Source organism: Cherax quadricarinatus, chromosome 24 (assembly GCF_038502225.1).
Source record: "Cherax quadricarinatus isolate ZL_2023a chromosome 24, ASM3850222v1, whole genome shotgun sequence".
In the NCBI taxonomy this organism is placed as follows: domain Eukaryota; kingdom Metazoa; phylum Arthropoda; class Malacostraca; order Decapoda; family Parastacidae; genus Cherax; species Cherax quadricarinatus.
The window spans coordinates 3,064,796-3,079,773 of record NC_091315.1 but is presented as its reverse complement, the minus strand read 5'-3'; the positions used below and the strand labels follow the sequence as shown (position 1 = coordinate 3,079,773).

General features: G+C 53.6%; 1 protein-coding gene across 1 annotated transcript in view; it reads left to right on the top strand.

Annotated features, from left to right (window-relative positions):
- The window catches only part of LOC128690675 (insulin-like peptide receptor), a 646,235-nt gene that overhangs the window by 446,584 nt on the left and 184,673 nt on the right, over positions 1–14,978 (top strand). The window contains exon 18 of the mRNA XM_070088152.1: positions 58–267. Within this exon, the coding sequence (XP_069944253.1) occupies positions 58–267 (210 nt within the window). The remainder of the gene's footprint in view (positions 1–57; positions 268–14,978) is intronic.

Sequence of the window (14,978 nt, the reverse complement as noted above, 5' to 3'; positions counted from 1 at the left end):
TAACACAGCCTGGGTAGTGCCACATATAACACAGTGTTACTTGTCTTCCTGATACAGGTTGGGTTCTGGTGCGTCAGGTACACATGACTCAGGTGCCCCACCTGAGTCTACAGCAACTACTCCACTACTCAGTGTACGTGGTAGAGGTGGTAGCCTGCCATGGTGCTTCCAGAGTTCCAGTGCTGGATCACCTTGGACGCCTCGCCCTCCTCTCCAAGTTGTGTTCCTCTCTCCCAGCTCGTGTAGCAGCTTACACCAGAGCCAACGGTGAGTTACTATGTGTTTCGACACCCTCTTTCACCTCTCTCACTTCTCTCTCATATGTGTGACTTCTGTCTCACCTCCGTGACTGTTACGTCAGTGGCCATGTCTATAGGCCTGTTTTGGCCTCTTTCCATAACAAGACGTCGAATCCAGCTCTGGTCTAGTTGTCCTTAGACACATGTCATTTTAATATTGGGATTATTATTAGGAAACTGATCCGATTAAATAAAATGTGATCTTTATTATAAAAGAATCCATATAAAACTTAGTATGTGATACAAAGTTCTCTCTGTTAGGTAAGACACATATGCAACAGTTAGACAACTTTACTCCGAAACGTTTCGCCTACACAGTAGGCTTCTTCAGTCGAATACAGAAAGTAGGCAGGAACAGTAGAGATGTGAAGACGATGTAATCAGTCCATCACCCTTGAAGTCGTAGAATTTGAGGTTGTCAGTCCCTCGGCCTGGAGAAGTTCAGTTCCATAGTCAGGAACTAGTTCCTGCCTACTTTCTGTATTCGACTGAAGAAGCCTACTGTGTAGGCGAAACGTTTCGGAATAAAGTTGTCTAACTGTTGCATATGTGTCTTACCTAACAACCTGTCGGTATTGTATACCATTTTGATGTTCAAAGTTCTCTCTCTTGTAGTGTTATACATGAAAGTACACGTTGTCTGGGACTAAGTAATCTTCTAGAGCGAGGAATTCTATTAAAGGCTGAGCACCTAAATCTGCACAGAAGATTGTATGAACCTACTCAGAGTGCTGTGAACCTGCTCAGAGCAAGGGAGGTGAACCTACTGCCCTGAGTTGGACTCTACTCAGAGCGAGTACTGAGAACGTACTCTGAGTTAGTGTGGGAACCTACTCAGAGTAAGGGTGGTGAACCTACTGACTGTACCACTAAGGGGTAAGCGGAAGTCAGGTTGGTCACGTCACTGAGGGAGACGTCAGTACCTGAACTGCTAACCGGCACTAATTAGTGGTTTCTTTCTATTTGACAACAATATTATGAACGCCTAACAATATAATATAGCAATATTATCATTAAAACTTATATATATATATATATATATATATATATAATAAAAATGTGGACATTCTAGTAAAAAATATATCGGGTATGGCTATACTTGTAACAGACTTCTCTGTCACTTATCCGCCTTCTCACTCACGTTAGTGATTTCTCCCTCACCTGTCTGGCTCCACTCATGTCTATTTGACTTCTCTCTCACCTCGCTGACTTATCTCTCAACCCTGTCTGACATATCTCTCACCTGCTTGACACCTACTATCTTTACGAAATGGTTCTCTTCCACCTCTCTCACATGTCTGACAGCTTTGTCACAGATTGTCATCTGACAGCTTTTTCACACCTAACTAACAAATCTACCAGCTGTCTGACACCACTCTTGTCTGCTCAACATCGTTCTCACTGACACATTTCTTCTTTGCGACACATACTTTCCCTGTATGACACCTTTCTCACATTCGCGTAGTGTGTCATCTGTCTAACTTGCCTGGCACCTGTCTGACATTACCCTCATTTGTCTGATATCTCTCTCATTGCCACCGCCTGTCTGGTACCTGTCTGTTAGTTTCATCATCAGTCTGCCGCAGTGACGCGTACCTCACTACTATAGTTTAACACTTCAAATACAATTATAATTATTTTCTAACGAGTCCCTTTGATCTCCAGTTTCCCTAATTATTAAAAGCGAGGAAATGAAAGTGAAGAGAGTTATATTGGAAATTTAAAATTAAAAATGATATGCCGTTCAGTGGGGCTGAGATTTTCCCTTCTTCACAAGCATAAAATATAACGAAGTAAAATATATCGTAGCAAGTATAATGTAGAAATATTGGTAAATTATAGTATACCTTAAAAAAGTTAGCAGAATAAATCAGTGTTAATAGGATACAACAGTGTTAGTAAGAATGAGCAATGTTAGTCAAATTTAACAATGTTAGTAAAATATTACAATGATATTTATTATAATGAAGGTAATAAAATATTAAGGAGATATAGTGTTAGAGACATCGTCTGAATGAGTAACATCAACGCTGACAACCTGCCTCTACAACCATGATCATCAATATCTTGTAAATCATTTTCTCTCTCTTCTTCCTCTCATCTCCCCCGAACATCCGCGCTAAGGTAAGCAGGTGTTTACATATCTCCAACATAAGTTGCGTCCATTGCTGCCAAGTCTGTGTTAACGTACCTACACAGTTTTGTAGGGAACTGCTGATCACGAAACTCTTGTGATAATTGATTTAAAACCGACAAGTTGAAGATTGAGACACTTATGCAATATATGGGAATTTTTATTGGAGAAACGTTAGTTTAATAGTTTAATGTGTTTATTATACACAACATACCCATCCTGTGGGTGGTAGTCACCCCATACCCATCCTGTGGGTGGTAGTCACCCCATACCCATCCTGTGGGTGGTAGTCACCCCATACCCATCCTGTGGGTGGTAGTCACCCCATACCCATCCTGTGGGTGGTAGTAACCCCATACCCATCCTGTGGGTGGTAGTCACCCCATACCCATCCTGTGGGTGGTAGTCACCCCATACCCATCCTGTGGGTGGAAGTCACCCCATACCCATCCTGTGGGTGGTAGTCACCCCATACCCATCCTGTGGGTGGTAGTCACCCCATACCCATCCTGTGGGTGGTAGTCACCCCATACCCATCCTGTGGGAGGTAGTCACCCCATACCCATCCTGTGGGTGGTCGTCACCCCATACCCATCCTGTGGGTGGTAGTCACCCCATACCCATCCTGTGGGAGGTAGTCACCCCATACCCATCCTGTGGGTGGTAGTCACCCCATACCCATCCAGTGGGAGGTAGTCACCCCATACCCATCCTGTGGGTGGTAGTCACCCCATACCCATCCTGTGGGTGGTAGTCACCCCATACCCATCCTGTGGGTGGTAGTCACCCCATACCCATCCTGTGGGTGGTAGTCACCCCATACCCATCCTGTGGGTGGTAGTCACCCCAAACCCATCCTGTGGGTGGTAGTCACCCCATACCCATCCAGTGGGAGGTAGTCACCCCATACCCATCCTGTGGGTGGTAGTCACCCCATACCCATCCTGTGGGTGGTAGTCACCCCATACCCATCCTGTGGGTGGTAGTCACCCCATACCCATCCTGTGGGAGGTAGTCACCCCATACCCATCCTGTGGGTGGTAGTCACCCCATACCCATCCAGTGGGAGGTAGTCACCCCATACCCATCCTGTGGGTGGTAGTCACCCCATACCCATCCTGTGGGTGGTAGTCACCCCATACCCATCCTGTGGGTGGTAGTCACCCCATACCCATCCTGTAAGTGGTAGTCACCCCATACCCATCCTGTGGGTGGTAGTCACCCCATACCCATCCTGTGGGTGGTAGTCACCCCATACCCATCCTGTGGGTGGTAGTCACCCCATACCCATCCAGTGGGAGGTAGTCACCCCATACCCATCCTGTGGGTGGTAGTCACCCCATACCCATCCTGTGGGTGGTAGTCACCCCATACCCATCCTGTGGGTGGTAGTCACCCCATACCCATCAAGTGGGTGGTAGTCACCCCATACCCATCCTGTGGGTGGTAGTCACCCCATACCCATCCTGTGGTTGGTAGTCACCCCATACCCATCCTGTGGGTGGTAGTCACCCCATACCCATCCTGTGGGAGGTAGTCACCCCATACCCATCCTGTGGGTGGTAGTCACCCCATACCCATCCTGTGGGTGGTAGTCACCCAATACCCATCCTGTGGGTGGTAGTCACCCCTTACCCATCCTGTGGGTGGTAGTCACCCCATACCAATCTTGTGGGTGGTAGTCACCCCATACTCATCCTGTGGGTGGTAGTCACCCCATAACCATCTTGTGGGTGATAGTCACCCAATACCCATCCTTTGGGTGGTAGTCACCCCATACCCATCTAGTGGGTGGTAGTCACCCCATACCCATCTTGTGGGTAGTAGTCACCCAATACCCATCTTGTGGGTGGTAGTCACCCCATATCCATCCTGTGGGTGGTAGTCACCCCATACCCATCCTGTGGGTGGAAGTCACCCCATACCCATCCGTGGTAGTCACCCCATACCCATCCTGTGGGTGGTAGTCGCCCCATACATATCCTGTGGGTGGTAGTCACCCCATACCCATCCTGTGGGTGATAGTCACCCAATACCCATCCTGTAAATGGTAGTCACCCCATACCCATCCTGTGGGTGGTAGTCACCCCATACCCATCTTGTGGGTGGTAGTCACCCCATACTCATCCTGTGGGTGGTAGTCACCCCATAACCATCCTGTGGGTGGTATTCACCCCATACCCATCCTGAGGGTGGTAGCCACCCCATACCCATCTAGTGGGTGGTAGTCACCCCATACCCATCTTGTGGGTGGTAGTCACCCCATACCCATCCTGTGGGTGGTAGTCACCCCATACTCATCCTGTGGGTGGTAGTCACCCCATACCCATCCTGTGGGTGGTAGTCACCCCATACCCGTTTTGTGGGTGGTAGTCACCCCATACTCATCCTGTGGGTGGTAGTCACCCCATAACCATCCTGAGGGTGGTAGTCACCCCATACCCATCCTGTGGGTGGTAGTCACCCCATACCCATCTTGTGGGTGGTAGTCCCCCCATACCCATCCTGTGGGTGGTAGTCACCCCATACCCATCTTGTGGGTGGTAGTCACCCCATACTCATCCTGTTTGTGGTAGTCACCCCATAACCATCCTGTGGGTGGTAGTCACCCCATACTCATCCTGTTTGTGGTAGTCACCCCATACCCATCCTGTGGGTGGTAGTCACCCCATACTCATCCTGTGCGTGGTAGTCACCCCAAACCCGTCCTGTGGGTGGTCGTCACCCCATACCCATCCTGTGGTTGGTAGTCACCTCATACCCATCCTGTGGGTGGTAGTCACCCCATACCCATCCTGTGGGAGGTAGTCACCCCATACCCATCCTGTGGGAGGTAGTCACCCCATACCCATCCTGTGGGTGGTAGTCACCCCATACCCATCCTGTGGGTGGTAGACACCCCATACTCATCCTGTGGGTGGTAGTAACCCCATACCCATCCTGTGGGTGGAAGTAACTCCATACCCATCCTGTGGGTGGTAGTTACCCCACACCCATCCTGTGGGTGGTAGTCACCCCATACCCATCCTGTGGGTGGTAGTCACCCCATACCCATCTTGTGGGTGGTAGTCACCCCATACCCATCCTGTGGGTGGTAGTCACCCCATACCCACCTTGTGGGTGGTAGTCACCCCATACTCATCCTGTTTGTGGTAGTCACCCCATAACCATCCTGTGGGTGGTAGTCACCCCATACCCATCTTGTGGGTGGTAGTCACCCCATACTCATCCTGTTTGTGGTAGTCACCCCATACCCATCCTGTGGTTGGTAGTCACCCCATACCCATCCTGTGGGTGGTAGTCACCCCATACCCATCCTGTGGGAGGTAGTCACCCCATACCCATCCTGTGGGTGGTAGTCACCCCATACCCATCCTGTGGGTGGTAGACACCCCATACTCATCCTGTGGGTGGTAGTTACCCCATACCCATTCTGTGGGTGGAAGTAACTCCATACCCATCCTGTGGGTGGTAGTTACCCCACACCCATCCTGTGGGTGGTAGTCACCCCATACTCATCCTGTAGGTGGTAGTCACCCCATACTCATCATGTGGGTGGTAGTTACCCCATACCCATTCTGAGGGTGGTAGTCACTTCATACCCATCCTGCGGGTGGTAGTTACCCAATACCCATCCTGTGGGTGGTAGTCACCCCATACTCATCCTGTGGGTGATAGTCACCCCATACCCATCCTGTGAGAGGTAGTCACCCCATACCCATCCTGTGGGTGGTAGTCACCCCATGCCCATCTTGTGGGTGGTAGTCACCTCATACCCATCCTGTGGGAGGTAGTCAACCCATACCCATACTGTGGGTGGTAGTCACCCAATACCCATCCTGTAGGAGGTAGTCACCCCATACCCATCCTGTGGGTGGTAGTCACCCCATACCCATCCTGTGGGTGGTAGTCACCCCATACCCATCCTGTGGGAGGTAGACATCCCATACCCATCCTGTGGGTGGTAGTCACCCCATACCCATCCTGTGGGTGGTAGTCACCCCATACCCATCCTGTGGGTGGTAGTCAACCAATACCCATCCTGTGGGTGGTAGTCACCCCATACCCATTCTGTGGGTGGTAGTCACCCCATACCCATCTTGTGGGTGGTAGTCACCCCATACTCATCCTGTGGGTGGTAGTCACCCCATAACCATCCTGTGGGTGGTAGTCACCCCATACCCATCCTGTGGGTGGTAGTCACCCCATACCCATCTTGTGGGTGGTAGTCACCCCATACCCATCCTGTGAGTGGTAGTCACCCCATACCCTTCTTGTGGGTGGTAGTCACCCCATACTCATCCTGTTTGTGGTAGTCACCCCATAACCATCCTGTGGGTGGTAGTCACCCCATACTCATTCTGTGGGTGGTAGTCACCCCATACCCATCCTGTGGGTGGTAGTCACACCATACTCATCCTGTGCGTGGTAGTCACCCCAAACCCATCCTGTGAGTGGAAGTCACCCCATACCCATCCTGTGGGTGGTAGTCTCCCCATACCCATCCTGTGGGTGGTAGTCACCCCATACCCATCCTGTGGGAGGTAGTCACCCGATACCCATCCTGTGGGTGGAAGTCACCTCATACCCATCCTGTGGGTGGTAGTCACCCCATACCCATCTTGTGGGTGGTAGTCACCCCATACCCATCCTGTAGGTGGTAGTCACCCCATACCCATCCTGTGGGTGGTAGTCACCCCATACCCATCCTGTGGGTGGTAGCCACCCCATACCCATCCTGTGGGTGGTAGTCGACCCATACGCATGCGGTGTGTGGTAGTCACCCCATACCCATCCTGTGAGAAGTAGTCACCCCATACCCATCCTGTCTGTTGTAGCCACCCACTACCTATCCTGTGGGAGGTAGTCACCCCATACCCATCCTTTGGGTGGTAGTCACCCCATACCCATCGTGTGGGTGGTAGTCACCCCATGCCCATCCTGTGGGTGGTAGTCACGCCATTCCGGTCCTGTGGGTGGTAGTCACCCCATACCCATCCTCTGGGTGGTAGTCACACCATGCCCAACATGTGGGTGGTAGTCACCCCATACCCATCTTGTGGGTGGTAGTCACCCCATACCCCTCCTGAGGGTGGTCGTCACCCCATACCCATCCACACCCCATACCCATCCTGTGGGTGGTAGTCACCCCATACCCATCCTGTGGGTGGTAGTCACCCCATACCCATCTTGTGGGTGGTAGTCATCCCATACCCATCCTGTGGGTGGTAGTCACCCCATACTCATCCTGTGGGTGATAGTCACCCCATACCCATCCTGTGGGTGGTAGTCACCCATACCCATCCTGTGGGTGGTAGTCACCCCATACCCATCCTGTGGGTGGAAGTCACCCCATACCCATCCTGAGGGTGGTAGTCACCCCATACTCTTCCTGTGGGTGGTAGTTACCCCATGCCCATCCTGTGGGTGGTACTCACGCCATTCCGATCCTGTGGGTGGTAGTCACCCCATACCCATCCAGTGGGTGGTAGTCACCCCATACCCATCTTGTGGGGGTAGTCACCCCGGAATACCCATCCAGGTAGTCACCTACATACCCATCCAGTGGGTGGTAGTCACCCCATACCCATTGTGGGGGTGGTAGTCACCCCATGCCGATCCTGTGGGTGGCAGTCACACCATACCCATACTGTGAGTGGTAGTCACCCCATACCCATCCTGTGGGTGGTAGTCACCCCATACCCATCCTGTGGGTGGTAGTCACCCCATACCCATCCTGTGGGTGGTAGTCACCCCATACTCATCCTGTGGGTGGTAGTCACCCCATCCCCATCCTGTGGGTGGTAGTCACAATATACCCATCCTGTGGGTGGTAGTCACTCATACCAATCCTGTGGGTGGTAGTCACCCCATCCCCATCCCCATCCTGTGGGTGGTAGTCACCCCATACCCATCCTGTGGGTGGTAGTCACCCCATACCCATCCTGTGGGTGGTAGTCACCCCATACCCATCCTGTGGGTGGTAGTCACCCCATACCCATCCTGTGGGTGGTAGTCACACCATACCCATCCTGTGGGTGGTAGTTACCCCATACCCATCCTGTGGGTGGTAGTCACCTCATACCCATCCTGTGGGTGGTAGCTACCCCATACCCATCTTGTGAGTGGTAATCACCCCATACCCATCCTGTGGGTGGTAGTCACCCCATACCCATCCTGTAGAGGGTAGTCACCCCATACCCATCCTGTGGGTGGTAGTCACCCCATACCCATCCTGTGGGTGGTAGTCACCCCATACCCATCCTGTGGGTGGTAGTCACCCCATACCCATCCTGTGGGTGGTAGTCACCCCATACCCATCCTGTGGGCAGTAGTCACCCCATATCCATCCTGTGGATGGTAGTCACCCCATACCCATCCTGTGGGTGGTAGTCACCCCATACCCATCCTGTGGGTGGTAGTCACCCCATACCCATCCTGTGGGTGGTAGTCACCCCATACCCATCCTGTGGGTGGTAGTCACCCCATACCCATCCTGTGGGTGGTAGTCACCCCATACCCATCCTGTGGGTGGTAGTCACCCCATACCCATCCTGTGGGTGGTAGTCACCCCATACCCATCCTGTGGGAGGTAGTCACCCCATACCCATCCTGTGGGTGGTAGTCACCCCATACCCATCCTGTGGGTGGTAGTCACCCCATACCCATCCTGTGGGTGGTAGTCAACCCATACCCATCCTGTGGGTGGTAGTCACCCCATACCCATCCTGTGGGTGGTAGTCACCCCATACCCATCTTGTGGGTGGTAGTCACCCCATACTCATCCTGTGGGTGGTAGTCACCCCACACCCATCCTGTGGGCAGTAGTCCATACCCATCCTGTGGGTGGTAGTCACCCCATACCCATCCTGTGGGTGGTAGTCACCCCCTGTGGGTGGTATACCCATCTCCTGTGGGTGGTAGTCACCCCATACCCATCCTGTGGGTGGTAGTCACCCCATACCCTTCATCCTGTGGGTGGTAGTCACTCCATACTCATCCTGTTTGTGGTAGTCACCCCATACCCATCCTGTGGGTGGTAGTCACCCCATACTCATTCTGTGGGTGGTAGTCACCCCATACCCATCCTGTGGGTGGTAGTCACACCATACTCATCCTGTGCGTGGTAGTCACCCCATACCCATCCTGTGGGAGGTAGTCACCCGATACCCATCCTGTGGGTGGTAGTCTCCCCATACCCATCCTGTGGGTGGTAGTCACCCCATACCCATCCTGTGGGAGGTAGTCACCCATACCCATAGTCACCCCATACCCATCCTGTGGGTGGTAGTCACCCCATCATCCTGTGGGTGGTAGTACCCATCATCCTGTGGGTGGTAGTCACCCCATACCCATCCTGTGGGTGGTAGTCACCCCATACCCATCCTGTGGGTGGTAGTCACCCCATACCCATCCTGTGGGTGGTAGTCACTCCATACCCATCGTGTGGGTGGTAGTCACCCCATACCCATCTTGTGGGTGGTAGTCACCCCATACCCATCCTGTGGGTGGTAGTCACCTCATACTCATCCTGAGGGTGAGAGTTACCCCATACCCATCCTGTGGGTGGTAGTCACTCCATACCCATCCTGTGGGTGGTAGTTACCCCATACCCATCCTGTGGGTGGTAGTCACCCCATACTCATCCTGTGGGTGGTAGTCACCCCATACTCATCCTGTGGGTGGTAGTTACCCCATACCCATCCTGTGGGTGGTAGTCACTCCATACCCATCCTGTGGGTGGTAGTCACCCATACCCATCCTGTGGGTGGTAGTCATGGACCGGGCCGCGGGGGCGTTGATCCCCACCCCTCCAGGTAACCCATCCTGTGGGTGGTAGTCACTCCATACCCATCCTGTGGGTGGTAGTTACCCCATACCCATCCTGTGGGTGGTAGTCACCCCACACTCCTCCTGTGGGTGGTAGTCACCCCATACCCATCTTGTGGGTGGTAGTTACTCCATACCCATCCTGTGGGTGGTAGTTACCCATACCCATCCTGTGAGAGGTAGTCACCCCATACCCATCCTGTGGGTGGTAGTCACCCCATACCCATCCTGTGAGTGGTAGTCACTCCATACCCATCCTGTGGGTGGTAGTCACTCCATACCCATCCTGTGGGTGGTAGTTACCCCATACCCATCCTGTGGGTGGTAGTCACTCCATACCCATCCTGTGGGTGGTAGTTACCCCATACCCATCCTGTGGGTGGTAGTCACCCCATACTCATCCTGTGGGTGGTAGTCACCCCATACCCATCCTGTGGGTGGTAGTCACCCCATACCCATCTTGTGGGTGGTAGTCACCCCATACTCATCCTGTGGGTGGTAGTTACCCCATACCCATCCTGTGGGTGGTAGTCACTCCATACCCATCCTGTGGGTGGTAGTCACCCCATACCCATCTTGTGGGTGGTAGTCACCCCATACTCATCCTGTGGGTGGTAGTCACCCCATACCCATCCTGTGGGTGGTAGTCACCCCATACCCATCCTGTGGGAGGTAGTCACCCCATACCCATCCTGTGGGTGGTAGTCACCCCATACCCATCCTGTGGGTGGTAGTCACCCCATACCCATCCTGTGGGTGGTAGTCACCCCATACCCATCCTGTGGGTGGTAGTCACTCCATACCCATCCTGTGGGTGGTAGTCACCCCATACCCATCTTGTGGGTGGTAGTCACCCCATACCCATCCTGTGGGTGGTAGTCACTTCATACCCATCCTGTGGGTGGTAGTCACCCCATACCCATCCTGTGGGTGGTAGTCACCCCATACCCATCCTGTGGGTGGTAGTCACCCCATACCCATCCTGTGGGTGGTAGTCACCCCATACACATCCTGTGGGTGGTAGTCACCCCATACCCATCCTGTGGGTGGTAGTCACCCCATACTTATCCTGTGGGTGGTAGTCACCCCATACCCATCCTGTGGGTGGTAGTCACCCCATACCCATCCTGTGGGTGGTAGTCACCCCATACCCATCCTGTGGGAGGTAGTCACCCCATACCCATCCTGTGGGTGGTAGTCACCCCATACCCATCCTGTGGGTGGTAGTCACCCCATACCCATCCTGTGGGTGGTAGTCACCCCATACCCATCCTGTGGGTGGTAGTCACTCCATACCCATCCTGTGGGTGGTAGTCACCCCATACCCATCTTGTGGGTGGTAGTCACCCCATACCCATCCTGTGGGTGGTAGTCACCCATACCCATCCTGTGGGTGATAGTTACTCCATACCCATCCTGTGGGTGGTAGTCACGCCATACCCATCCTGTGGGTGGTAGTCACCCCATACCCATCCTGTGGGTGGTAGTCACCCCATACTCATCCTGTGGGTGGTAGTCACCCCATACTCATCCTGTGGGTGGTAGTTACCCCATACCCATCCTGTGGGTGGTAGTCACTCCATACCCATCCTGTGGGTGGTAGTCACTCCATACCCATCCTGTGGGTGGTAGCCTGGTCATGGACCGGGCCGCGGGGTAGTTGATCCCCATACCCATCCAGGTAGTCACCTCCATAACCCATCCTGTGGGTGGGAGTCACTCCATACCCATCCTGTGGGTGGTAGTTACCCCATACCCATCCTGTGGGTGGTAGTCACCCCATACCCATCCTGTGGGTGGTAGTCACCCCATACCCATCTTGTGGGTGGTAGTCACCCCATACTCATCCTGTGGGTGGTAGGTACCCATACCCATCCTGTGGGTTGTAGTCACCCCATACTCATCCTGTGGGTGGTAGTCACCCCATACCCATCCTGTGGGTGGTAGTTACCCCATACCCATCCTGTGGGTGGTAGTCACTCTATACCCATCCTGTGGGTGGTAGTCACTCCATACCCATCCTGTGGGTGGTAGTCACTCCATGCCCATCCTGTGGGTGGTAGTTACCCCATACCCATCCTGTGGGTGGTAGTCACCCCATACTCATCCTGTGGGTGGTAGTTACTCCATACCCATCCTGTGGGTGGTAGTTACTCCATACCCATCTTGTGGGTGGTAGTCACCCCATACTCATCCTGTGGGTGGTAGTTACCCCATACCCATCCTGTGGGTGGTAGTCACTCCATACCCATCCTGTGGGTGGTAGTCACCCCATACCCATCTTGTGGGTGGTAGTCACCCCATACCCATCCTGTGGGTGGTAGTCACCTCATACTCATCCTGAGGGTGAGAGTTACCCCATACCCATCCTGTGGGTGGTAGTCACTCCATACCCATCCTGTGGGTGGTAGTTACCCCATACCCATCCTGTGGGTGGTAGTCACCCCATACTCATCCTGTGGGTGGTAGTCACCCCATACTCATCCTGTGGGTGGTAGTTACCCCATACCCATCCGGTGGGTGGTAGTCACTCCATACCCATCCTGTGGGTGGTAGTCACTCCATACCCATCCTGTGGGTGGTAGCCTGGTCATGGACCGGGCCGCGGGGGCGTTGATCCCCGGAATAATGCCCATCCAGCAGTAACCTCCATACCCATCCTGTGGGTGGTAGTCACCCATACCCATCCTGTGGGTGGTAGTCACCCCATACCCATCCTGTGGGTGGTAGTCACCCCATACTCATCCTGTGGGTGGTAGTCACCCCATACCCATCATGTGGGTGGTAGTCACCCCATACCCATCCTGTGGGTGGTAGTTACCCATACCCATCCTGTGGGTGGTAGTCACCCCATCCCCATCCTGTGGGTGGTAGTCACCCCATACCCATCCTGTGGGTGGTAGTTACCCCATACCCATCCTGTGGGTGGTAGTCACTCTATGCCCATCCTGTGGGTGGTAGTCACTCCATACCCATCCTGTGGGTGGTAGTCACTCCATGCCCATCCTGTGGGTGGTAGTTACCCCATACCCATCCTGTGGGTGGTAGTCACCCCATACTCATCCTGTGGGTGGTAGTTACCCCATACCCATCCTGTGGGTGGTAGTCACCCCATACCCATCCTGTGGGTGGTAGTTACCCATACCCATCCTGTGGGTGGTAGTCACCCCATACTCATCCTGTGGGTGATAGTTACCCCATACCCATCCTGTGGGTGGTAGTCAGTCCATACCCATCCTGTGGGTGGTAGTTACCCCATACCCATCCTGTGGGTGATAGTCACCCCATACTCATCCTGAGAGTGGTAGTCACCCCATACTCATCCTGTGGGTGGTAGTTACCCCATACCCATCCTGTGGGTGGTAGTCACTCCATACCCATCCTGTGGGTGGTAGTTACTCCATACCCATCCTGTGGGTAGTAGTCACTCCATACCCATCCTGTGGATGGTAGTTACCCCATACCCATCCTGTGGGTGGTAGTCACCCCATACTCATCCTGTGGGTGGTAGTCACCCCATACCCATCCTGTGGGTGGTAGTCACGCCATACCCATCCTGTGGGTGGTAGTCACCCCATACTCATCCTGTGGGTGGTAGTCACCCCATACCCATCCTGTGGGTGGTAGTCACCCCATACCCATCCTGTGGGTGGTAGTCACCCCATACCCATCCTGTGGGAGGTAGTCACCCCATACCCATCCTGTGGGTGGTAGTCACCCCAAACCCATCTTGTGGGTGGTAGTCACCCCATACTCATCCTGTGGGTGGTAGTTACCCCATACCCATCCTGTGGGTGGTAGCCACTCCATACCCATCCTGTGGGTGGTAGTCACCCCATACCCATCTTGTGGGTGGTAGTCACCCCATACCCATCCTGTGGGTGGTAGTCACCTCATACTCATCCTGAGGGTGATAGTTACCCCATACCCATCCTGTGGGTGGTAGTCACTCCATACCCATCCTGTGGGTGGTAGTTACCCCATACCCATCCTGTGGGTGGTAGTCACCCCGTACTCATCCTGTGGGTGGTAGTCACCCCATACTCATCCTGTGGGTGGTAGTTACCCCATACCCATCCTGTGGGTGGTAGTCACTCCATACCCATCCTGTGGGTGGTAGTCACTCCATACCCATCCTGTGGGTGGTAGCCTGGTCATGGACCGGGCCGCGGGGGCGTTGATCCCCGGAATAACCTCCAGGTAACCTCCAGGTAACCCATCCTGTGGGTGGTAGTCACTCCATACCCATCCTGTGGGTGGTAGTTACCCCATACCCATCCTGTGGGTGGTAGTCACCCCATACTCATCCTGTGGGTGGTAGTCACCCCATACCCATCTTGTGGGTGGTAGTCACCCCATACTCATCCTGTGGGTGGTAGTTACCCATACCCATCCTGTGGGTTGTAGTCACCCCATACTCATCCTGTGGGTGGTAGTCACCCCATACCCATCCTGTGAGTGGTAGTTACCCCATACCCATCCTGTGGGTGGTAGTCACTCTATACCCATCCTGTGGGTGGTAGTCACTCCATGCCCATCCTGTGGGTGGTAGTTACCCCATACCCATCCTGTGGGTGGTAGTCACCCCATACTCATCCTGTGGGTGGTAGTTACTCCATACCCATCCTGTGGGTGGTAGTTACTCCATACCCATCTTGTGGGTGGTAGTCACCCCATACTCATCCTGTGGGTGGTAGTTACCCCATACCCATCCT